At 51.3% G+C, this 24,002-nt stretch overlaps 6 protein-coding genes across 8 annotated transcripts in view; 1 reads left to right on the top strand and 5 right to left on the bottom strand.

Moving 5' to 3' along the window:
- LOC131208120 (angiotensin-converting enzyme) overlaps positions 1-8,275 on the bottom strand; it is a 50,698-nt gene extending 42,423 nt beyond the window's left edge. Inside the window, exons 1-8 of the mRNA XM_058200769.1 lie at positions 7,979-8,275; positions 7,261-7,893; positions 6,132-6,290; positions 5,957-6,064; positions 5,761-5,893; positions 5,110-5,694; positions 4,797-5,040; positions 4,623-4,721 (exon numbers count right to left, since the gene is read on the bottom strand). Coding sequence (XP_058056752.1) covers positions 4,623-4,721; positions 4,797-5,040; positions 5,110-5,694; positions 5,761-5,893; positions 5,957-6,064; positions 6,132-6,290; positions 7,261-7,893; positions 7,979-8,275 — 2,258 coding nt within the window. The remainder of the gene's footprint in view (positions 1-4,622; positions 4,722-4,796; positions 5,041-5,109; positions 5,695-5,760; positions 5,894-5,956; positions 6,065-6,131; positions 6,291-7,260; positions 7,894-7,978) is intronic.
- On the top strand, positions 659-2,519 carry LOC131209825 (skin secretory protein xP2-like). The gene is made up of 2 exons (XM_058202969.1): positions 659-670; positions 1,449-2,519. Exons 1-2 carry the CDS (start codon positions 659-661, stop codon positions 2,517-2,519), a joined length of 1,083 nt encoding a protein of 360 aa, XP_058058952.1.
- A 2,585-nt stretch (positions 8,276-10,860) lies between the features above and the next one.
- Positions 10,861-12,991, bottom strand: LOC131208119 (angiotensin-converting enzyme-like). Its single transcript, XM_058200767.1, has 5 exons — positions 12,752-12,991; positions 12,319-12,682; positions 11,887-12,250; positions 10,942-11,822; positions 10,861-10,874 (listed from the first exon to the last, which is right to left on the bottom strand). Exons 1-5 carry the CDS (start codon positions 12,989-12,991, stop codon positions 10,861-10,863), a joined length of 1,863 nt encoding a protein of 620 aa, XP_058056750.1.
- A 446-nt stretch (positions 12,992-13,437) lies between these two features.
- On the bottom strand, positions 13,438-15,571 carry LOC131208118 (angiotensin-converting enzyme-like). The gene is made up of 5 exons (XM_058200766.1): positions 15,323-15,571; positions 14,889-15,252; positions 14,469-14,832; positions 13,528-14,408; positions 13,438-13,463 (listed from the first exon to the last, which is right to left on the bottom strand). The coding sequence occupies exons 1-5, from the start codon at positions 15,569-15,571 to the stop codon at positions 13,438-13,440; spliced, it is 1,884 nt and encodes a 627-aa protein (XP_058056749.1).
- Positions 15,572-16,172: 601 nt separating this feature from the next.
- LOC131208117 (angiotensin-converting enzyme-like) lies at positions 16,173-18,292 on the bottom strand. The gene is made up of 5 exons (XM_058200765.1): positions 18,062-18,292; positions 17,629-17,992; positions 17,204-17,567; positions 16,264-17,144; positions 16,173-16,189 (listed from the first exon to the last, which is right to left on the bottom strand). The coding sequence occupies exons 1-5, from the start codon at positions 18,290-18,292 to the stop codon at positions 16,173-16,175; spliced, it is 1,857 nt and encodes a 618-aa protein (XP_058056748.1).
- Positions 18,293-18,572: 280 nt separating this feature from the next.
- LOC131212280 (angiotensin-converting enzyme-like) lies at positions 18,573-23,600 on the bottom strand. Of its 3 annotated transcripts, none has more exons than XM_058206078.1 (5): positions 23,284-23,600; positions 20,175-20,538; positions 19,746-20,109; positions 18,799-19,679; positions 18,573-18,735 (listed from the first exon to the last, which is right to left on the bottom strand). In XM_058206078.1, the coding sequence occupies exons 1-5, from the start codon at positions 23,554-23,556 to the stop codon at positions 18,719-18,721; spliced, it is 1,899 nt and encodes a 632-aa protein (XP_058062061.1). In that variant the 5' UTR covers positions 23,557-23,600; the 3' UTR covers positions 18,573-18,718. The 3 variants fall into 3 exon arrangements, with proteins under 3 accessions (XP_058062061.1, XP_058062062.1, XP_058062063.1); XM_058206079.1 differs by lacking the exon at positions 23,284-23,600 and adding an exon at positions 21,896-22,158; XM_058206080.1 differs by lacking the exon at positions 23,284-23,600 and adding an exon at positions 20,642-20,779.
- Positions 23,601-24,002: the final 402 nt, after the last annotated feature.

Here is a 24,002-nt window from a genome sequence, read left to right as displayed (position 1 = left end):
GGTCGGTCTGGGTCTAGGAGGGGTCTGTTGGTGGGGAGCCCCGCAGCCGTCAGAATCGGCACAAACACTCTCGCGCACCGGTGGTGGCCGTTCGCCGAAGGCGCCCGGGAAGCTTACTATGTTGACGGTGGTGACGGTGGCTCCCAGGGACCCAGGCTGCCTGAATTTCTTTTGCCCAATCCACCCGGCGGACCCGGGGCCCCGGAGGTGGTCTGGGGCCGAAGAAGAGCACGGGGAGCGCGGAGAAGCCGTCACCGCTGCTGCTGCGCTTGGGGTGCGCTCCGTTGCCGATCCACGAAGAAGAAGTTGTGTCGGTGTGGGTAATGGGTTGGAAATGGTCCACCCGGTCGGTGGGTGGCCAGGCTGGGCCGGGGGGGAGTGGCGTGAAAATGGCGTTATTCACTCTCTTTCTGTGCGTCGATCGCCGTATAATCCCCACCACACGGTGGCCGCCTGGCGAAGGCCCGCGCTCGAGCGCCCCGAGAGACCATCGAGGAAGCCACCACTTTCGTAAGGGAGGACCTAGAGGGGGACGGACCGCACGGGGACCGCAGAGCGGGGCGAAACCCGTCGGTATAAAAACCATCGGCAGCGCCAAACTCACCATCAGTTGTCTACTTGCTTGGTTTACAGAACACAGGTTTCGCTCGGATTAAATATGAAATTGTTGGTAAGCGGCTAGTAACAGGCTTATTGGAGTTCAGCGGGGTCGGGGGCCCAGTGTAGGGTCGGGTGCTAGGATTGTTGTGAGCTGAAACTGTGACAGTGCCCAACGGAGGAACTCTCCGAGAATGGCCGGTGAATCGGTTTTCGTGAAGGAATAGTGGATGTGCCCAGAACTCCCGGGCAGCTCCCGGGATTCTCCAGTGACAGAACAGTGACCGACTTACTGGTCTAGAGCGCTTCAGCGTGTTAGTGTCTGTGTGCCTGTGTGTGTGTCTATCACCGCATTCCTGGTGCCAATTGCCGCCCCCATTTCTCTTTTGCTTTAGTTTGGTCTTTCAGAGCGAACTTTAAATGATGCCGTTCGGGGTTCGAACTGTCGCCTTTCGCATCAAAGGATCGAAAGATCGGTGCAGCGTAGACGGATGATCGTTGCTTTCCCCGGAGAGAAAAAAAAAACAGAGCACAGCTGTGGGATCTTCGTTCGGTTCTGTTACTTTCTGGCGGCCGGAAGCGGTGCACATAAATCACTTGCTACACTGCCGATCGAGATCGAAATCGACTTTCGTTGGGCAGCGAAACGGAAAACTGGCCGCCTTTTGCTGCGCCCAATTATTTCTTTTCCCTCTTTTTGGGGTCTTTTCGGTGGGGTGGGGCGGGTTGGTTACGGTTTGTGGAGCCGTGTAATTGTGTATTCCACAAGGTCGTTGGGCTTCCGGTGAAAACCCGACACGCTTCGCCCAATGGAAAATTCCTAACAGTTCTTCCTCTTCTCCACTCCGCAGGGCGTTGTCTGCCTGCTTGCCCTGGTGCTTTTCGCAGCGGCCGAAGATGAAAAGAAACCAGTGGCGGAGGCCAAAGTAGATGACAGCAAGGCCGACGAGAGCCAGAACCTGGACGATAAGAAACAGGACAAACGGGGTCTGCACGGATGGACCGGAAGCTTCGGTGGCTACGAGGAACACCACGAAGTGCCACACTTTGAGACGCACGAGGAAAAGACACTGACCGTCGTCAAGAAGGTCCCGGTGCCGTACCCGGTCGAGAAGCACATCCCGTATCCGGTGGAGAAGCATGTGCCCGTCCCGGTGAAGGTCGGCGTACCGAAACCATACCCAGTCTACAAGACGGTCCACTATCCGGTCAAGGAAATCGTCAAGGTGCCAGTCCATGTTCCGGCCCCGTACCCGGTGGAGAAGAAGGTCCCGTATCCGGTCCATGTGCCGTACGATCGTCCCGTCCCGGTCAAGGTGTACGTGCCCGCTCCTTATCCGGTCGAGAAGAAGGTCCATGTGCCGGTGAAGGTCCATGTTCCGGCCCCGTACCCAGTGGAGAAGAAGATCCACGTGCCAGTGAAGGTTCCGGTCCATGTCGAGAAGCCGTACCCGGTCGAAAAGGTTGTCCACTACCCGGTCCATGTCCCAGTCGATCGTCCAGTTCCGGTCCATGTCGACAAGCCAGTCCCGGTCCCGGTGGAGAAGCCCGTGCCGTATGAGGTCATCAAGAAGGTCCCATACCCAGTGCATGTCCCGTACGATCGTCCAGTTCCGGTTCATGTCGACAAGCCCGTGCCAGTCCCGGTGAAGGTTCCAGTTCCGCAGCCCTACCCGGTCGAGAAGCACATCCCGTACCCGGTCGAGAAGCACGTCCCGTACCCGGTGAAGGTCCCGGTCGAGCGCCCAGTTCCGGTCGAGATCGAGAAGCACGTCCCGTATGAGGTCGAGAAGCCGGTGCCGTACCCGGTCAAGGTTCCGGTCCACGTGCCGGTTCACCACCACGAGGAAGAGCACCACCACGAGGAGGTCCACTCCGAGGGTCTGAGCGAACATCACGACTTTGACGAACACCATCACTAAAGCCCAGAAGAGCTCCCATCATTTCATTATTTATATCGCAAAACTTGTGATCTTAGTTGCTAAATCAAGCCCATGCTCCCGCACTCCCTTCCTACCATCCCGCGTGGGCACCCCATCCATCCGGCCAGCTCCGGCAGTGAGCCCACGGTCCGGGCCCACAGCTCTGACAGGTTTAGCTCAAGTTTCATCCAACCGCTCTGTAAAGTAAAGTCGAAAAACTGATCAAAACGAAACGAATCTACGTGACGGAGGACGACGGTCAAGAGGTCGTCAGGGTGTGCGGGGTTCCGGTCAGCCCTCGGCGCTCCAACCAACCAACCGTTTCCGGGTGGCCGGGTAAGTTTCAGCGGAATCCTAACCTCGAATTCCGGGAAGCGGCCCCACGAGAGAGAGAGCGAGAGAGCGAGAGAGAGTCCAGTTCCTTTCACCCCGTTCACGCCACGACCGTCACGACGTGAAGTTCCAAAGTTCCAACGGTGAGCGAGCGAGCGCGGTCACGGTGGGCGCGGTGCTTTAGTCTCGCCAGCCAGCCCCCCCAACCCCACAGCTGGTCCCAAACCCAAAACGTTCCTAGATCTGCACTGGCTGGGAGCAGAAAGTCGGGCTGTAGGCCACTCTAGTGACAACTTCCGCCAGATGGCAAGAGAAAGCACCGCGCGACCTCACGACCACACGACCCGCTCAGCGCTCCCGACAACCCAACCCAAGACTTTCCCGGTGAGAAAAAGAGAGAATGGGAGAGCGAGAGAGAGAGAGAGAGGAAGCCCAAGACAACGAGAAGCGAGAAAAGATGATCATCCACAATTCTTTGCATATGCACATCTACACCGCTAGCGGACACACGCCGGGCCCAACGCAGGATTCCGGTCGGTCGATCGGATCGGTTGAAGTTGTTTTTCTGTTGTTATGTAGATTTTTAAAGCAAGCCCGGGGACGGGTGTGTGTGTTGGAGGCGGTGTGACTCGGTGTGCAGTTCCTGACCGTGACCTGGCGAAACCAGGCAAAATCTTCTTCAAAGTCGGTCGGGCCGAAGAGCCGAACATTTCAAGATTTTTTCCGTCGAAACGCTTTACGTCGAAAACCAAACGAAAACGGAGGCCCCAAACCCAAGGGCCCGTGGAAAATCGGGATCAGGGTTCCCCCTCTAGGGGGTTGCCCGCCCCCAGGCAGCTTTCCCCAGTGCGCTCCTTCTTCCCACATATGCATTGATTGTTGTTTAGTTTTTTTTGTTTTTAAAGCTATTTTTTTTTGCTCTGTTTACCGAATGTAAAAAAGAATGGAAAAAATGAAATAAAAAAATGTGATTATAAAAAAAACGCTCCCCAACCGCCGCTTGGTCACTCTGTGTTCGCCCGATCCTCGCTCCGATCGTACTCTGAAGGAACTTTCGCGAAGGAAAGCCATTGATGCAAGATGCGGCTCGGAAAAGCGCTTCGGTGGAAAGAAAGGCACCGCCGGTTGGTTGCGCAAGGACCGGAGCCACCAACAACGCCGACGACGACGATGGTGATGATAGTGATGATGAGAAGGAAAATCATTGGCCGGCACCAATTTATGTGCATTATGACATTACGCCACGCGGCCGCCCGCGGATCGGGGGCGGATTTTCTCTCGCCCAGTGTGGCCGATACCGTGAAGTAACAGACAGGGTCTCACATGACTTCCTGGCCCGGGGGGCGCCAAAAAAGCCGAAGTGTCGAAATGTTGGGCCACTCCGACGGTTACGCATAACCAGCCCGGTGCACGGCGTGCTGCAGTTTGCGCAAGATAATGGGCAAATGTCAGTAACGGAGCTGATTGCGCGAATCCGAGACACGGCGCGTTTGGTAACACATATTATGCTCCAGTGCCGATCGCACACACGGAGCATAGCCACGGGCGCACCGTGAAAGTGCAACCAGCCAGCCCGATGCACCCAACGGCGGAGCCGAGCACGATGAGCAAACGAGCTAATAACCCGTTTTGTGGGCCGATAAAAGGGAAATCCTTGGGGTCGGAGAAAGATTTTCCCCCTTCGGGATGGCAATCGAAATCGCGAGTGTTACGAAGTGTTCATATTCATCATATTCAGTTCATTCATCGTAAGAACGCCGAGGTACTCACTTGATGTACGGTATGTTCGCCGCGACGTGGTACTTGGCACCAGGGTCAAAGTCAAGTTCGGACCTCAGCACGGGCGGCTTAACACCACCGTACTCTTCCCTGGGCACGAAAGAAACGAAAAAGGAAACAGTTCACCGCAATGCCGGAATTTTGCGACTCCGAGGCCGGTCTTACCTTAGCAACCACCAGTGACAATTGTACTGCTCCTTGCGTATTCGCTTGCTGAACACGTCGTACCGCCAGGCTTCAAGGGCGAGCGCGAACGGGAGAAAGACCACCTTCTCCATGGCCAGCGAAAACAGGAAGTTGATGTCGTGCGCCGTGTCATCGACCGACTTCTGGACGAGCCCCAGGTTTTGCAGATGCTTGGGCGATGCCACCGACAGCGAGATTGCGTCACCGAGGGCCTCGTGGAAACCTGTGGACGTGCGGACGAGAAAGTGCGGTTAACGAGGGGTGAGGGCCCTTCCGCGGAGGGCTACCTTACCTGGATTGGCACCGTCCCGGAACACCTTCGGATTGTTGCGGTAGTTCAGGAAGTACTGTATGTGCGCCATCTCGTGGTGCACCGTGATAAAGTCCTTGTGTGTCACCTGCGTGCACATCTTGATCCGGTAGTCCTTGCCGGTGCAAAAGTCCCACGACGACGGCTGGCACAGGATCGGTCGGTTCGGGGGCTGCGTGAGGATGGAGTTGGCCCAAAAATCGGGCGGCATCGCGGACATGTTCATCGACACGAAGAACTCCTCGGCGATCTGGAACATCACCAGTGGGTTGTAGCCCTGCCTCTGCATCTCAGGCGTCACCTCGAGGAAGCTGCGGCCCGGGTACGGAATCACGATGTCCAGTATGTTCTGCCAGCTCTGCCCGTACATATCGCCCAGGATGTGGTCCGGTAGCGGGGCGTTTTTGTTGATCTTGTCCGGCCCGTAAAACTCGCGCAACTTGCGGCGTACGTACGCGTGGATCATCTCGTACAGGGGCAGGATTTCGCGCCACACCTGTTCCATCTCCTCGCGGAAGTTGCGCGATTCGTACGGAAAGGTCCAGTAAGCCGAGGCGTCCGTGAAATCTATCAAAACGGCAAATGGTATCCACATCATTCAGACGACCGGATCTCCTTACACGGGTTACTTACTATTGACCCGCCCAGCATCGTTGGTCAAATCGACGAGCTGCTCGAACAGATCGCGCATGTTTCGGCCCGACTTCCGGCGCCACTCGATCCAGGTGTACTGCAGTTCGTTCCAGTCGCGACTTTTCGCCATGATCTAAAGCAAAGATGCTGTAGGTATTGAATCAAAGCTCGGAGTCCCTAACAGTCGCTAACTTACATCCTTCAGATGAGGCTGCAGACGAAGACCACACTCGAATGGCTGCTCGTACGCACAAATCGACGCACCGTTGAAGATGGCCAGCATATCGTTTACGATGCGATTGTACTGCAAGGAACGGGTAGGTGATGGGTTGCCGATCGGCACGAAAATGGCGATCAGGAGAGCTACTTACCCTATCGAGTTGATCGGGTGGCAGAGCACTGGGACCAATGATTGACATTAGGCGCACCTGGCGGTAGAGCTTATCGTCGAATATTTTCGTCTGATCGATTCGGCGCATCTGATCCCACAGCAGACGTTGAAAGTCGTTGTATCGCTGCTGTGCGGAAAGCTAGATACGAAACGGGCATAAATGATTATTCAAACAAAACTAATCAAAAACTAATAACAGCTGCTACAAAATAAAAAATCGAATTTAAATATTCATCCATTTTCTCCAAACCCTTTCACAGAAGGCATCTTCTAATATACGGCAACAATTTTTCAAATATCTTTACATCGCTCGAGACGATATCTGAGAATGGACCTTGCTCTTTCGACATTTTTTAAGTTGAGTTAATGGTCAAATAGATCTGAATAGACAAGTTAGACTTGAAATAGAGCTGTGAGAAACAAACTAGTTGGAAGATTTGAAGAGGCCTTCAAACTTGAAGCCATTACATCATTACAGTTTGATCAATTTAGTAAAATAAGATTCTCAACATTAGACTTATTGGAGAATTGATACAAACATTTTTTTTTTTCAAACAAGAAAGTACAAACAATCAATCCACGAAAGATCTGTGGGGCATGTCAACTAATTATCATAAATCCAATCATCTCGCCGGCCTAAATCAAAAATACAATTTCATCAAAAGAAGTTCAATGTTAGGTCAGTTGTGCGTTCCCCACAAATTTCCCACATATATTTTGCTAATCAGCAATGCAATGTGGTCGCCGGGCCTCACCCCGTAGTTCGTGGTTACCCGTTTTGCTTGTCTCTAAAACTTCGCCGGCATCGGCAACCCGTTAAACAATGCTAATTCCCGCATCACAAGTACTCCCAGGCTCGGCGGGTCATACATTAACCACCGGTGGACAAGGCGAGTGGCCGTGGCTTACTGGAACCCTTACCAACGCGCGCTCCCCATCGAGAGACTGCAAGTCAATGTCAAATGCCCCACGACACAAATCTTGCGCACCAAGGGACGTTTTCCCACAACTAATTTTCATCCGTCAAATTAACTGCAACGGTACTGTCCGGGTGGCAACTGAGGCCCCAAGTACCGTTCGGTGTAGACTGACACGAGTAAACGACCTACCGCTTCGACCTGAGTCGCATCGTTGATGTTCGTCTCGAAGTTCCACTGGGCCGCAACGTTCAGCGAACACTCGAGCGAGCTCTTGCGATCGATGTCGGCCAGAAAGGAGCGCAACTTTTCCATTTCCGCCCGGAAGCGTCGCTCGTTCTCCGCCCGATACCGTTCTTCCTCCGGACTGCGGTAGGGATCACGGTAGCCCGGATCTCCCGGGAACCGTCCCGGGTCACGATAGGCTGGATCCGCTCCCGGGTACCGTTCGCGGTTCGGGTCCCGATAGTTCGGATCACGGAAGCCCTGATCACGGAAATTCGGGTCCTGATTGCGTCCCTCGAATCCCGGATCGTTCGGGTTGTAAGGACGCACGTTGTTGGGGTTATTGTAGCGATTGCGATCATCGTCACGGTTCGGATTGTACGGCGTACGATCGCGATAGAGCAGCGGATTTTCCACGTCCGAAACGAACCGATTCGGCGGACCCCGGTTACCTTCCCGGTCGCGGTACAGCTGCGGATTATCCACGTCCGGCACGTACGGATTGGGACTGCGATCTCCCGGGTACCTGGCTTCCGGTGTCCGCGAGGGATCGAACCCACGGTTCCCATCGTATCGATTACGATCGTTGATCGAATAGGGCTGTGGGGAAACGAAACATCAGAAAGGATATCGACCGTCGATCGAACTACCTCTGAGCCGGGGAAAACTGGAGTCCTGCTCTTACCGAGTCGGGACGGTCCCGTCTATCGTAGTCATTGTTAGCCCGACCCTGCGGTTGAGGATAGTTTGGCCGTTCCTCCTCATCGTCATCGTCGCCGTACGGAGGTCCAAACCGCTCGCTGCGACTTCGATCGAACGCACCGTTCGCCCCGGCAGCACTGTCCCCGGGTGAAGTCCTCACCGATGGTCCCGGCGCTGGGGCCAGCGGCGGAAGATTCAACTGGGGATCCGCCTCACAATGGATGGATTGTGAGAGTACCACAACATAAATGGTGCACTTTATCACCACGGACAACAACATTGTGCAATCGGTAGCCTCGCGTGAAGGTTTCTAAGGGTCGGTAATGTAACAGCACCTTTGACTCAGCCTTTTGAGGGCCTTCACCTATGGGCTATGCGAGCGAAAATTTTCGACCGGATTATGCTAATCGCATGAGGGTGACGCTGTTTTCGTATGCGTTTTCACTTTCACTGCCGCTGTAATGTATGCAGGTAGCTGATGGAATATTTATTTTCATAAACCTTTACTTGACATTTCGAGCAACTCAACAATCGCTTTGTCACTTTTGCCCTCAATCAAGCCACGCCTCAGCACTTGGAAGGCTCCAACTTCACTTTGTAACACGGAACGTACTATTCACGCACGTTTGCGCTCATTTCTTTAACGAGAAAAGAAAATTAACATGAAACGGTTGATGGGGAACAACAAAATTGTATAAATTAAAATAACTCTCTTGTTGAACTTTTGGGAACTCCTTGACACGTAATATTTCAAGCAATGCAATATCAAAAACTCGATCACTAGAAACGCATTCACAAATTACCCATCACTCGGTGCTTGACTATAATTGATTTTCTTCCAACTAATAAGAATGCCTGTAGTGCCCAGAACTAACGACTTTCAACCCGCGACTCAATCTCAGTTACACACTTAGTGATCTAACGATCTTCCTCGAGTCGAGTAGCACTTCCGCCAACTGCCTCAGACTTAGAACGCTTGCGAAACAGTCCATCCGCGACGAGCACCCGAACGAAACTGAAAGCTCCCGGCGCTGGGATCCCTGCGGTGTCGATTTGGGAACAACGTCGCCGTAGTGTCGGAAGTGCAGGTTGCTAGTCGCCAGCCCCGACCGGCCGATTGTTGTACAGCATTAGCGTCCCTCTAACAGCATTCAAATTAAGTGTCAAAGCGAAACGACTCTCTAGCTGGCCTCACGGCCATTCGTTGGTTTTTCTCTCATTTTGACAAGAAAACAATTACGGTGCACCCGGCCACATATCACACAACTGGCGACGGTGGTTTACTACGACACAGGAGCTTCTAGCCACCGTTCTTACCGGCCCGTGCACACCAACATGGCCGCACCAACACACGGACAGGAGTGACTCGGCACGCACAGAGACTCCCCACCGCTTCCTGGGGGTAGATGAGATAAGAATGGCAGCATTCATGTGGCGAGCGCATGTTAATGAAAATTAAACTAAACTCAACGCGCATGACTCAAAGTGCACACCGCTGGTGGTGGTGGTCGCAGCATGAAACGCCTCCTACCACCCCCGCCGCCCGCACCGATAGTGGCGCATACACCCCCTATCGGTGGCCCCTGATACGGGTCATACGCGCAAAGCTTCGCGAAAGGGCTGGCCGTGGGAAAACAGTGGGAAACCCCCCGGCGACGAGGGCTCTTCGTGCGATACGCGGTTCCTTCAAGCCCCTCACCTAGGGGCACCGGAAACAATAGGATTCTTTCTGCGGTTTTCCACCTTCCGAAACCGCACATGGCTGACGAAGGCATTTGGTGAAGTCGAAAACCGAACTGTCAACCAATTTTATGACCCTCCGGAGCTCATTCCGGGAGGTCATCTGACCGGGACACGCGGTGGTCAAGCGGTGGCCGTGAATCGGTCGTGTTGAGTTAGCGCGTGCCTCGCGGTTACCCTGTAAAGGCGTGGTTGCAGTTCACAATCTGCCCATTGCTTGTCACCGAAATGTGTCGTAAAACTAGCTGTGGCAGAAGGTTGAGTGGCCAGGTGACTGCGTAACCGTTCGCCGGAACGCAGCGGTGACTCAGGGTTTCAGGGGATAAGTAAACCAAGATGCTCAATATTAGGTAATCATAGGGTTATGTTCATAGCGTGCCCGTCTACCCTTGAATGGCTAAAAATGTGAGAATGTTTTGAGGTATTTTTAAACAATAGCCACTAATTCTACGTTCAGCCATTGGTCTAGGAAGAATTCGTTTTTATATAGGACGGTTCCCTATCATTTCAGCACGTCCTAAGACACGTCATGCGCAAACCGAATCTTAGCCTATTGCTCTTGCTGATTAGTTGCACCGTTTTCCTGGTCGCTGCTGCCAATGGCTGCTGTTATGCAATCATCAGCAACACGACACACGAGTTTCTTGTACCGAGTGCCCTAGCCGATCCGGGAGAAGATGACAACCCGTTCGTGGTGGCCTCGAGAAGCAGTGGATTTGCCAGCACCTGGAAGCTAGGACAGCATCGCATCGAAGGAAAGCTGTTCGTTACGTTCCAGAACGTGCGCTCCAAGCAGTACCTATTCACGGGAGTTCACGCTTTCCTGTACACGGCCCCGACTATTGCCGGTGCAAGCTCCTACTATCTGCTGCCCAACGGAATCCAAGGAGGATTGATAGCGCAGAATAAACCAAGCGGCGTTCAACCAGTGTATGTACGCACCGAAAAGTACCCCGGCTACGAACATGCGTTTGTGAAAGGCGGAAAAGTGAGCGTTAAGAGCTACTGGACGTTTATTGCTCGACCGTGTGTTTGTTAGCGTAACGGAATTTTTGAACTTTGTCGAACAAAGCTTTGTCCTAAGCGCCTAGTGGGTATGCAACCGGTGATGCGGCAGCGCTCAGCTCATCCAACGCACACTGGAATAAATGAGTAAAATAAATTGTAGTTTGTGTTCCACGCTGCTTTCGTGCACAGTAGACTTACTATTGGTTTCTTCCCAGCCTACATAAGCATCCAGCCGGTCGTTCTCAACCACCAACCAATCGTAGAGCGGTTGGAAGTATTCGATCAGGGCGTCGGCACTCATACGCCGTTCTCCCGTCAGGACTTCCATCGCATCTGGCCACGGTTTCGACGATCCCATCGCCAGCATCGCTTTAATTAGGTTTCCAGCATCCGTGCTCTGGTAGATGTCACAATCGTTCAACGTTTTCTCCGGATCGTCCTTCACGTATTCGCCCGCCTTCTCGCATGCTGCCCGATGGAACTGGAACTGAATAATGAACGATACGAAGTACCGCAGGTATTCCACATCCGCAGACACATGGTACTTTGCTGGAGCGTCTAGATCGGCTTCGGAGCGCACGACCGGTGGTTCAATGCCGGAGTATTTCGAACGCATCTCCCAGAATTTGCAGTTGTACTCCTCCGGTTTAATATCACCCCGAAAGATGCCCCAACGATACTTATCGATCGTGTAGGCAAATGGCAAAAATACAAGCTTATTTAAAGCCGCACTGTAAAACTGGTTCAACTTTGACTCCTCATCCTGCACGAAGTCCTTCAGCAGCCCAATCTTCTCCAGGTGCTTCGGAGTGGAAACGGAAAGTGAAAGAACATCACCAACCGCCTCATGGAATCCGGGATTGGCTCCATCTCGATAGACACTCGGCAAGTGTTGGTACTGCAAGAAATACTGCACATGGCCCAACTCATGGTGCACAGTGAAGAACTGATCCATCGTCACCCGGGTGCACTGTTTGATCCGTACGTCGTCCGTTTTCGAAAACTCCCAGGCACTGGCATGGCACACCAAATCACGGCCATCTTCTGGCTTCACGAGGATACTCTTTTCCCAGAAAGTACTGTCAATGGGTAACGAAAAACGGATTAGCTTCCACGCTCGGCTTCTCTCAATAGGCTCCTTACGGTGGCAGCTTTGTCATGTTCAACGATTGGAAAAATTCATCGCCCATCTCGAACATCTGGATCGGATTGTAGCCCTGGCGAACCATCTCTTCGGTCACGTCCAACAGCTGACGGTCAGCGAAGGGGCTTGTGATGGCCGCGACACCAGCCCAATCCTGCGCCCACATGTTGCCAAGCAGATGCATCGGAATGGGTCCTCTCTCCGATACTACCTCGTCGCCGTAGTACTTTCGCAGCTGATAACGCACATTTGCATGAATCTGTTCGTACAGTGGGCGCAGCTCCTCGATCACCGCATCGACCTGCTCTTCAAAGGTCTCATCCTCGTACGCCTTTAGCCAATACTCGGCTCCGGATGCGTAATCTGCAAGTAATATCTTATCTCACCCAATTGTTTCGATTTGAATTAATTTCCTCCAAAACCAACTCAACTGTTCAGCCTTGCCGCTTCACCGTTCAGATCGACATAGGTTTGGAAATCAACCCTCGTCGGTGCTCCTGCCGCATCGTACCACTGCTGCCAATAGTACTTTAGCTCCTCGGGGTCACGGCTGTTGGCCAGTATCTCCGTCAGCTCAGGCTCTAGTGCCAGGTCGCACTTGGTACGATCATGGTAATCGCAAACCTTCACCTTGGCATAGTTTTCCTGCATGGCATTGATCGCGTCCAACATTCGAGCAAATTTATCTTCTGGCAGCGCTGCGTAGCCCAGGCTGGATAGCTTCTCAACGCGACGTTTCAAATCTTCATCCTGGAAACTTTCGTAGTCGTACTTGGCCAGCGTATCGGCCACTTCCTTCCAACGAGATCACGTGTTGTCGGTTATATAACTATCTCCAATCACACAACGTTTCGGGGTACTCACTTTGAAGAATGCGGCGTTTGCAGCAGCCACCTCGTTTTTCACCTGCAAGTTTTCGTCGTTAATGTCCGACTCGTAGGCCCACTCGGCTTCGGTGCCAGCATTGCGACGATTGAGAATTTCTGCCTCTATTTCTTCCAAGTACCGCCAAGCTTCTTGCTCATCATCCGCAGCACGGATTGTGCCACCGTGGGCACCGCTCACGAGAGCAACCGTAAGCAGAAGCAGCTGAACGATCCTCATACCTTGGACAGATGAGATGCACCTCTCAAACGAAACTGACCTGAAACGGATCATTTGCATGTGCTTTTATAGCTACCATTTTATCTGTCCTCACAACATGTTCAAGGTTTATCTAGAGCCTGTGAATTCATGGGGGCTTCTTATCGTGTTATTTGGCGCACGCTGATAGATTTCATGCGCGTGTTATTTGCTGCATTACATCATTCTGGTCTCTACGCACGATGACACGAAAAATAAATGATATTTGATTATTTTAAATCAAAATCATCTCTACGGCTACTAGTATGTGACCGACTACTGTAACGAAACCGTCACATAGCCGAAAATGACCAATTTGTACATTTAATTGATCAGTCTAAAGATCATATGAATTTCAGATGTTTTGCTATTAAAAGTAAGTATTGCAATGAATGTACATATTTATTGAAAAGCGGAAGAGACATCATTTAGTCTTCATCTTCTGAGATACATTCTGAAAATAGAAAAGGCAAAAAGGTTGGTAAAATATTCCTTCTCCTTAATCTGCAAAAACCTACTGTCGGATGGTTCCCAGCCAATGTATACTCCAAGACGATCGTTTTCAACCACCAACCAATCGTAGAGCGGTTGGAAGTATTCGATCAGGGCGTCGGCACTCATGCGCCGTTCTCCCGTCAGGACCTCCATCGCATCTGGCCACGGTTTCGATGATCCCATTGCCAGCATCGCTTTGATGACGTTACCAGCATCCGTGCTCTGGTAGATGTCACAATCGTTCAACGTTTTCTCCGGATCACCTTTCACGTATTCGCCCGCCTTCTCACAAGCTGCCCGATGGAACTGGAACTGAATAATGTACGATACGAAGTATCGCAGATATTCCACATCCGCAGACACATGGTACTTTGCTGGAGGGTCAAAGTCGCCCTCAGAGCGCATGACCGGCGGCTCAATACCGGAGTATTTCGAGCGCATCTCCCAGAATTTGCAGTTGTACTCCTCCGGTTTAATGTCACCCCGGAAGATGCCCCAACGGTACTTATCGATCGTATATGCAAATGGTAAGAAGGCCAGTTTTGTCAATGCTGAGCGATAGAACTGATTAAGCTTTGATTCCTCATCCTGCACGTAGTCCTTCAGCAGCCCAATCTTCTCCAGGTGCTTCGGAGTGGAAACGGAAAGCGAAATAACATCACCAACCGCCTCATGGAATCCAGGATTGGCTCCACCACGATACATGCTCGGTTGATGCTGGTACTGTAGATAGTATTGCACGTGGCCAAGCTCATGGTGCGCAGTAGAGAATTGCTCCATCGTCACTCGAGTGCACTGTTTGATACGCACATCATTCTCTTTCGAGAAATCCCAGGCACTGGCATGGCAAATTAAGTCCCTGCCATCGTCTGGCTTCTCGAGAATACTCTTTTCCCAGAAGGTGCTGTTCGAAAAATTGGATTTGATTATGAAATTTATTTTTTGTTAACTAAAACCTACTTACGGAGGAAGCTTCGTCATGTTCAACGATTGGAAAAATTCGTCGCCCATCTCGAACATTTGAATCGGATTGTATCCTTGCGCAACCATCTCGTCCGTAACGTCCAACAGTTGTCGATCACCGAAAGGGCTTGTGATGTCGGCAATGTGCTCCCAGCCTTGGGCCCACATGTTACCCAGCAGGTGCATTGGGATTGGTCCTTGTTCCGATACGACATGCTCACCGTAAAACTGCCTTAACCGATATCGAACATATCCATGGATTTGTTCGTAAAATGGCCGCAGTTCTTCGATCACCGAGTCTACTTGTTGCTCAAATGTGTCGTCCTCGTATGCTCTGAGCCATGATTCCGCACCCGACTCGTAACCTGGATGAAGAAGAAATTGTAAACAGCTACCGAAACTGGTCCCTATTCTACTCAACCGTTCAGCTTAGCTGCTTCGCCATTGAGATCGACGTATGTTTGGAAATCTTCCCTCGTCGGCTCCCCAGCTGCATCGTACCACTCCTGCCAATAGTACTTCAGCTCCTCGGGGTCACGGCTGTTGGCCAGTATCTCCGTCAGCTCAGGCTCTAGTGCCAGGTCGCACTTTGTACGATCATGGTAATCGCAAACCTTCACCTTGGCATAGTTTTCCTTCATGTTGTTGATAGCGTCCAGCATTTCGCTAAACTTATCCTCCGAAAGAGCGGAGTATCCTAGGCCAACAAGACTCTCAATTCGACGCTTCAAATCCTCATCGCTAAAACTTTTATAGTCGTATTTGGCGAGGTGTTCTGCTACTTCCTAAAAAACGGTGCAAACGTAACAAATCGCGTATTGGTGCTCCATTTAAGACCTCTACTTGATGTGATACCTTATAGAAGACAGCATTCTCGGAAGCCACTTGATTTTTAACTTCCAAGTTTTCGTCGGTAATGTTGGAATCGTACGCCCAGTTAGCCTCACTGGCCGCGTTCCGGCGTGACAAGATCTCCGATTCGAGTTTGGCTAAATATTCGAAAGCCTCCTCTTCCGTGGAATATACTCGCCGATGCGGAATGGCACCACCACTCACGTGACACACAAGCCAAACGGCACACAATATCCCCACGAAGAGCTTCATTGTGACCGATCGTCAGCCTCTACAGTGACACTGGGCTGAGCTCCCTGTTTTGCATAACTATATATTGAATCCTTTTATCATGCTTGTCTACAAAAGTTTCAACCATTGATAACGATAAGGCGCAATCAGTACAGCATTCTAATTTAGGTATTGCGGTTGCGCAATCCGTAACGCTGATACCTTAATGACTGTCAATGGAGCGAATGGTGCATTACAAGCAACTGTGATAAGCGAACTCATCGAAGATGTAGATTACTTCTAACTTGTTAAATGAGGAAAATTTATAGATAAGTGCATTATTGAGGCGAGCTTGTTAGATACATGGTGCCGCGTAGATCGATCAGTTTGTGAGTACTTATTGATGACAAGCAGGAACCATTCATTTTTAAACAAATTTACATTTCTTTCAGAATACTATTTCTAAGAGCCAAGGTGCATGACAATTGTGAACCCTTTATTATGGGCAATTCTACAACTAATTGGTTAGGAAATGACGAAACTAATGCTACATTTGAAGATCTGAATAATGATCTTTATATACCGAAACTCAAAAAATCGAGATGCTCTTATCATGCTGTCAATCCAATATGATTCCAACGCTTTATAGGGATTTACATTCTGCATAGAAAACAATAATAAACAAATATAACTTTGGTGCCATTGAACGGTGTTTCTTATTGTAAAGTACTTACTATCGGATGGTTCCCAGCCAATGTATACTCCAAGACGTTCGTTTTCAACCACCAACCAATCGTAGAGCGGTTGGAAGTATTCGATCAGGGCGTCGGCACTCATACGCCGTTCTCCCGTCAGGACCTCCATCGCATCTGGCCACGGTTTCGATGATCCCATTGCCAGCATCGCTTTGATGACGTTGCCAGCCTCCGCGCTCTGGTAGATGTCACAATCCTTTAACGTCTTCTCTGGATCACCCTTCACATATTCTCCCGCCGTCTCGCACGCCGCCCGATGGAACTGGAACTGAATAATGTACGCTACAAAGTATCGCAGATATTCCACATCCGCCGAAATGTGGTACAAAGCGGGAGCATCCAAATCGGCTTCAGAACGCATTACTGGTGGCTCAACGCCGGAATACTTCGAGCGCATCTCCCAAAATTTGCAGTTGTACTCCTCCGGTTTAATGTCACCCCGGAAGATTCCCCAACGATACTTATCGATCGTGTAGGCAAATGGCAAAAACACAAACTTATCCAATGCGGCGCTGTATATCTGATTAAGCTTCGACTCCTCATCCTGCACGAAGTCCTTCAGCAGGCCAATCTTTTCCAGGTGCTTTGGAGTGGAAACGGAAAGCGAAAGAACATCACCAACCGCCTCATGGAATCCAGGATTGGCTCCACCACGATACACGCTCGGTTGATGCTGGTACTGTAGATAGTATTGCACGTGGCCAAGCTCATGGTGGACAATGAATAAGTGTTCCATCGTAACCCGAGTGCATTGCCTGATGCGTACATCGTCCTGTTTCGAAAAATCCCAGGCACTGGCATGGCAGATCATGTCTCGATCATCTTCAGGTTTCTCGAGGATACTTTTTTCCCAGAACGTCCTACAGAAAAATTAAAATTCTTAATAAAATTATTTTTTTCATGGCTCAAATTTGCTTACTGCGGAAGCTTCGTCATGTTCAACGACTGAAAGAACTGGTCGCCCATTTCGAACATCTGCATCGGAGTGTAGCCCTGGCGAACCATTTCATCGGTCACATCCAGCTGCTGACGGTCTGGGAAGGGGCTTGTGATATCGGCGATTTGGTGCCACGCAAGAGCCCACATGTCGCCAAGCAGATGCATCGGAATTGATCCCTTTTCCGATACAACATTCTCACCATAGTACTCCCTCAGGCGGTGCCGAACATAGGCGTGGATTTGTTCGTAAAATGGTCGCAATTCTTCCATCACCGTTTCCACTTGTTGTTCGAAAGATTCATCTTCATACGCACTGAGCCACGATTCGGCCCCAGACTGGTAATCTACATAATACAACATATTTCAGTGACTCCATAATATGTTTACGTGTGGACGATACTCAACTGTTCAGCTTAGCTGCTTCGTTATTCAGTTTAACGTAGGTTTGGAAATCATCCCTCGTCGGCGCTCCAGCTGCATCGTACCACTGCTGCCAATAGTACTTTAGCTCCTCGGGGTCACGGCTGTTGGCCAGTATCTCCGTCAGCTCAGGCTCTAGTTCCAGCTCGCACTTTGTACGATCATGGTAATCGCAAATCTTCACCTTGGCATAGTTTTCCTTCATGTTGTTTATGGCATCCATTATTTCGCCAAATCGATCCTCCGGCAGAGCGGAATATCCTAGGCTAGCAAGTTTCTCAATTCGACGTCGCAAATCCTCATCGCTGAAATTGTTGTAGTCGTATTTGGCGAGGTGCTCTGCAACTTCCTAAAGTAGTTCAACATTATTCCTTATAGAGTGTTTCTACTGCACTAAAGCTTGTTCCCAAAGTGATACCTTGAAGAAGGAAGCATTTTCGGAGGCCACCTGATTTTTAGTATCCAAGTTTTCGTCCGTAATGTTGGACTCGTATATCCAGTTGGCTTCCATGGCTGCGTTTCGACGTGCTAGGATTTCTGGCTCGAGCTTAGCCAAATAGTCGAAAGCCTCCGTTTCCTCAGAACTCGTGTGTGGTCGTGGGCTGGCGTAACACAGTGTGACCAGCATCAAGACCACCCTGAACTCCATTTTTGACAAACCTTTAACTTCCTACTGAAATGTAACCCACTTTGCATTCCTTTTTATTTGACATTGTTATCTTTTCCTGAACAGCTGTCGAAAGATGATAACGTTCATTCGTCCGTATTGTTCGGATGCGGATGCTGCTGTCATACATAATCAACACCTTCACGGATGATGCGCCCTCGAAGATAAGGGCATTGTTTTAATGGCATGGATTTCCCCAAACAGTAAGCCTGACGTGCGACCATTCATTGTATTGAAGAAAATGTGCCGATTTTTACTCGGATGCAAGTACGTTTATTGTGTATAGTTTCAATATTGCTGCCCACGTATAAAGATCAGATTTATCATCAATCAATTGTAACGATGCGTTACCGAAGATCGTCAGAAAGGTGCTTCAAACGCACCGTCAAATCAATATGTGTCGAAGATTTAGGCTGATTTACATTCTGAAACGAAAGGGAAAACGGTCAAATAAATCTTCTTCATCCTAAACCCTAAAGCACACTCACTGTCAGTCGGTTCCCATCCAACGAAAGCGCCGATTGCTTTGTTTTCCTTCACCAACCAATCGTACAGCGGCTGGAAGTACTCGATCAAGGCCTCGGCACTCATTTTGCGCTGCCCGGTAAGGACCTCCATCGCATCTGGCCACGGTTTCGACGAGCCCAACGCTAGCATCGCTTTCAGCGCATTGCCAGCCTCGGCACTCCGGTAGATATCGCAGTTATTGACCGTCTTCTCTGGATCTCCCTTCACGTACTGTCCCGCCTTCTCACACGCAGCCCGGTGGAACTGGAACTGCACGATGTATGACACAAAGTAGCGCAGGTACTCGACATCCGCCGACACGTGGTACTTGGCGGCCGCATCAAAATCGTCCTCGCTGCGCACGACCGGCGGCTCGACACCGGAGTACTTCGAGCGCATCTCCCAGAACTTGCAGTTGTAGTTTTCGGGCTTCACTTCACCACGAAAAATCTGCCAACGGTACTTGTCCAACGTGTAGGCAAACGGTAGGAAGACCAGCTTCCCGAGCCCGGACTGATAGAACTGGTTCAGCTTCGATTCTTCATCCAGCACAAAGCCCTTCAGCAAACCGATGCGCTCCAGATGTTTCGGACTCGAAACGGACAGGGAAAGCACATCACCAACCGCCTCATGGAAGCCCGGATTGGCGCCCTCCCGGTAGACACTGGGCAAGTGCTGGTACTGCAGGTAGTACTGGATGTGGCCGAGTTCGTGGTGCACCGTGAAGAAATCTTCCATATTGATGCGAGTGCACTGCTTAATGCGCACATCGTCCGTTTTGTAGAAATCCCAGGCGCTGGCGTGGCACACCAATTCCCTGCCGTCCTTGGGCTTCTCTAGGATGCTCTTCTCCCAGAATGTCCTAAAATATTGGCGTCAAATTATCTAAACTGGCAAGGAAGGAGAGTTACCCTCCAAAGTAGCTTACGGTGGCAGCTTGGTCATGTTCAGTGACTGGAAAAATTCGTCGCCCATCTGGAACATTTTCACCGCAGTGTAGCCCTGGCGAACCATCTCTTCGGTGACGTCCAGCAGCTTCTTCTTCGGGAACGGTGTCGTGATGTCCGCCACATTGTCCCACGTTTGTCCCCACATATTGCCGAGTAGGTGGATCGGGATGGGTCCCTTCTCGGACACGATCTCACCGCCGTAGTATTTCCGCAGCTTGTACCTTACGTACGCATGGATCTGCTCGTACAGGGGTTTTATCTGTTCGATGGCTGCATCGACTTGTGCCTCGAAAGTCTCATCCTCATACGCATCCAACCAATACTCAGCGCCCGACGTAAAATCTAGAAGGTTGGTTTGTGGAGCAAACAAGTCACAGTCCCTGCTCCAGAGCAACGGTGCTACTCACTGTTCAGCTGGGCAGCCTCACGGTTCAGAGTGACGTACTCGTCGAAATCCTTCCGCACCGACTTCCCGGCCACATCGTGCCACTGCACCCAATAATACTTCAGCTCCTCCGCATCGCGGCCCTTCGCCAGCCTCTCCGTCAGCTCCGGTTCCAGCCCAAACTGGCAGTTGGATTCATTCCGATACTCGCACACCTTCGCCGTGGCGTAGTTCTCCTGCATGCGCGAGATCGCATCGACGAGCAGCGTAAACTTGTCCTCGCTCAAGGCCGCATACCCGAGGTCCGTCAGCTTCTTGATCCGGCGCTTCAGGTCGGCATCCTTGAAGCTGTTGAAATCGTACAGCCGCAGTTCACGGGCAACTTCCTATCGGTAGACGGGGGGGGGTGAAAGAAAAGATCAGTCGATCGCTGGGTAACAAGCCACACTGATCGCGCGAAAGCCACCACTTAACGGCTGTGATTAGCACCTTCCTAAACGCCGCGTTATCGAGTGACACTTTCATCGATAACTGGGCCGTGTGGTCCGTTATGTTCGAATCGTACTCCCAGGAAGCGATCGTTTCGTCGTGCGTTCGCTGCAGGTACTCCGGTTCGATCGACTCGATGTACCGTCGAACGCGCTGTTCTCCGATGCTCACCACACCGAGTTGAACGCCCCCGGACCAGTTGACGATCACGGAGGCCGCGAAAAGGACGGCGTGCCAAGGAACTGGCCCCATGCCGGGAAGAACACGCCACACGCGTCTTCGTCCAATCGGCCTGCCCGATTGTCGATCCGCGACTGAAGCCGGCATTCACCGCACAAAGTGTACCGGGACCACCCCGAACGAGGGTTCCGCGGTTCATTCTCAGCCTCGGCGGATTCGGATGATCACGTGCCGGAATGAGATGCAAAGCGGGCAAAAATGGTTTTATCATCCCACCTCCCACCAGAACGTGCTCGGTTATCGGCTCGGCTCTCGGTTGACCTTGAGCGTCAGGGGAAAAGCTGCTTTTACGGGGGGGGTCCAAGTACAGCACATTGGTTAACTGGCTGGAGATCTGGTCCGGGCTCGGCGGTGTTTCGGGTTGATTAACGACGGACGGAAGTGGTCAAATCCGTCGCTACAACGCACAACGCTCGGCTCGGACGCTCGGATGTACTCGAACCGCAGTGGAATGATTATCGACTCCGGGTGACTCACCAGAACACTTCCGAATGGCCTCCCGGGCCGCGGTGAAGCGGTTGAAGGTGGTGTGCCGAATTGATTAACGGCAGTCGCGAATAGCATCCGCCGTTTAGTGAAGCAAAGCGAATGGACGTGACTATTTCTACAAAACTTGTTTGTTTGTTGTCCAACATTTTCGACCTGTTTGTAACCTGGACCTTGGCACCGCACGGCAGTAGTGACCGGTAGGCAGCAGTGCTTAGGGGGAAATTGACTTCAAACTGTACGCTATCATCAGCTCATAACTCGCCGGTTCTCGCCGGTGTTCTTTCCAGCGGTTTGTTCCTCGCGAATAGCGTACGGCAACCTTCAGGTCGGTCGTGAGACTATCAACTTCATCACTGCGTCGACCGCGACCGCTGATTCGCGACGGTCAGAACTCGCTAATGACCTGCATACAAACTAACCCACCAACGATTAGGCCGGCTACCCCAGGGCCATTCCAGGGGCACACACAATCGACGCCCACGTCCACGGCACACAAACCGAAGCACGGCACTCGGGGAATCGCACCTTGAAAAAGTTCGCATTACGCGATGCGGCCTCGTTGCGGCGCTTCAGGGCCTCCTCGGTGATGTTGGACTCGTAGGCCCACGAAAGCTCGGTGGCGTTGTTGTTGCGGGCCAGCACCTCGTCCTCGAGCTCGCCCACATAGCGTTGGGCGGCCAGCTCGCTGCGCTCCAGGTCCGGATCACTGGCTCGGATGGTGACTGCAGCGAGCGCCACCACCAGCAGCAGAACCGACCACATCCAATTAGTTCCAACTACTTGCGCCATGCTCGATGCAGCGCGTCCGACTTGGGCTACGTTCCGGCGTCAACTGAGCCGTTCGGAACCGGCAAAAGCTTTCTTATAGCACCGGCTCCGCGAACCTGGAACAGCTATGCGGGTCCGCCGACACCGCGGGAGAAGGTTGCCGCCAAGAAGCAGAACCCGCGAAGCCGGCGAGGTCCACGGCTAAGCGGGTCCCCCACAGGAAGATTTGAACTGGATCGGCCTAATTTGTGTGCGATGCCAACCTAAGAAGGGCAATGCTCTCTCCCGCATGGAGGGGATTTTTGGCGGAATAATTGCTTATAGGACAGTGACCTTTGCCAACGCCAACGAAAGTCAACTTTACACGAAAGCAATCATGTATGAAGCTCAACGATGGAGACAATTTCGCTTTGTATGTATGACTTGCTCTCTCGACAAAAAACATGCTGTTTACGTATTCACCATACGCATCATGTTTTTTTCTGTTGATGTTGACAATCACCCCCCCACCATGAATTGACCACTAAACATTTGCACACAATGACTGTCCGAAAAAAAAAATAACGTTGTTTATAGAACCGACAGTCCAGCTGCGACATCCATAGAACTGCTCTCCAATTTGGATAATAGGCGGCTACTGGAAATAATGAAATAATATGCGTGAGCTTTTCGAGGACACAAAGAGAGAAAGTTTTGCCGAACAACGCTGCGTTTCCCAAACTCTCAATATTTAAATCAATTTCAATTCTTTGCTCCAGACACTACGCTTAAAAGCACGCAAAGAGCAGGGATTGCGGCAAAGAAAACAACGAGCGGCCACACCCAATGCAATAAATGCGGTTCCCTTTCTTCTTCCCTTGGACCCACTACAGCTGACACGGGCGAAACAGGATCAGTACTCTTCCTTATACCGGTTCCCGGCGTGACGAAGAACACGGCCGCCGCCGCCGGTTCCACCCAAAAACGGGAAAAACGAGTTCAACGAAAGTGAAGCACTTTGGGGGAATCGAGCATCGTTACGGGGAGTTTCTGGTACACTAAATCATTCCATCGTCACGGTGTGCATTGGACCGCAGGCTAAACTTTCTCAAACAACAGGACCCCAACAAGATGGATTGATAGATCGGTTGTCGATCTTAAGCTACCTTCAGAAAGCTCGTTTGCTCTGCGACGGCATCGTCGCGCAGCTTTAGCGACTCGTCCGACACGTTCGTTTCGTACGCCCAAGACTCCAGCGTGGTGTTGTAGTTCAGCTCCAGAATGTCCGGTTCGTAGCCATCGACGATGGCGCGAGCAGTCGATTCGCTTGCCGCCGGCTGTTCTCCGTCATTCGCACGGAGTGTCGCGGAAAGGCCAGCGATTGGGCCAATTATCACCAGCAATAGCAGTAGTGTCACCTGCCACGCAATTGCTGCCATCGCGACCCTGGCTCTTCGGCTCGACTACGACTCGGTACGACGTGTTTATTTGATCCGCAAGTACTGGGCCATATTGATCGGAACCGATCGTATTTATAGTGACCGGAACTTCGATGCGAGATCGATTGCGCAGTGGTAGCAGTGGAGATGTGAATGTGATTGATATTTTCACATCACGAGATCTCCCTTTGGCATCGATCACTCAAAGGGGACGGTAATTTGCCAAGATTTATCGACACATTGTTCACCGCAAATGCGTCGCGATCCGTTCACGGGCTAAGAAGTTGTACAGAAAGCGGAAAAAGAACTAATTTTGTCTGGAAAACCGAAATCAGGCGGAAAGATAAACATGAAGAACATCCAGCCACGAAAAAACGCAGTTCAAGGTTATATGTCGGGTAACGTCGAATGACGCAAAATCGATCCGATCGAAACCTGTTTCGGAT

This window comes from Anopheles bellator, chromosome 2, assembly GCF_943735745.2.
Source record: "Anopheles bellator chromosome 2, idAnoBellAS_SP24_06.2, whole genome shotgun sequence".
Classification (NCBI taxonomy): domain Eukaryota; kingdom Metazoa; phylum Arthropoda; class Insecta; order Diptera; family Culicidae; genus Anopheles; species Anopheles bellator.
The sequence above is the reverse complement of the archived record's forward strand: the minus strand, read 5'-3'. Positions and strand labels throughout refer to the sequence as shown.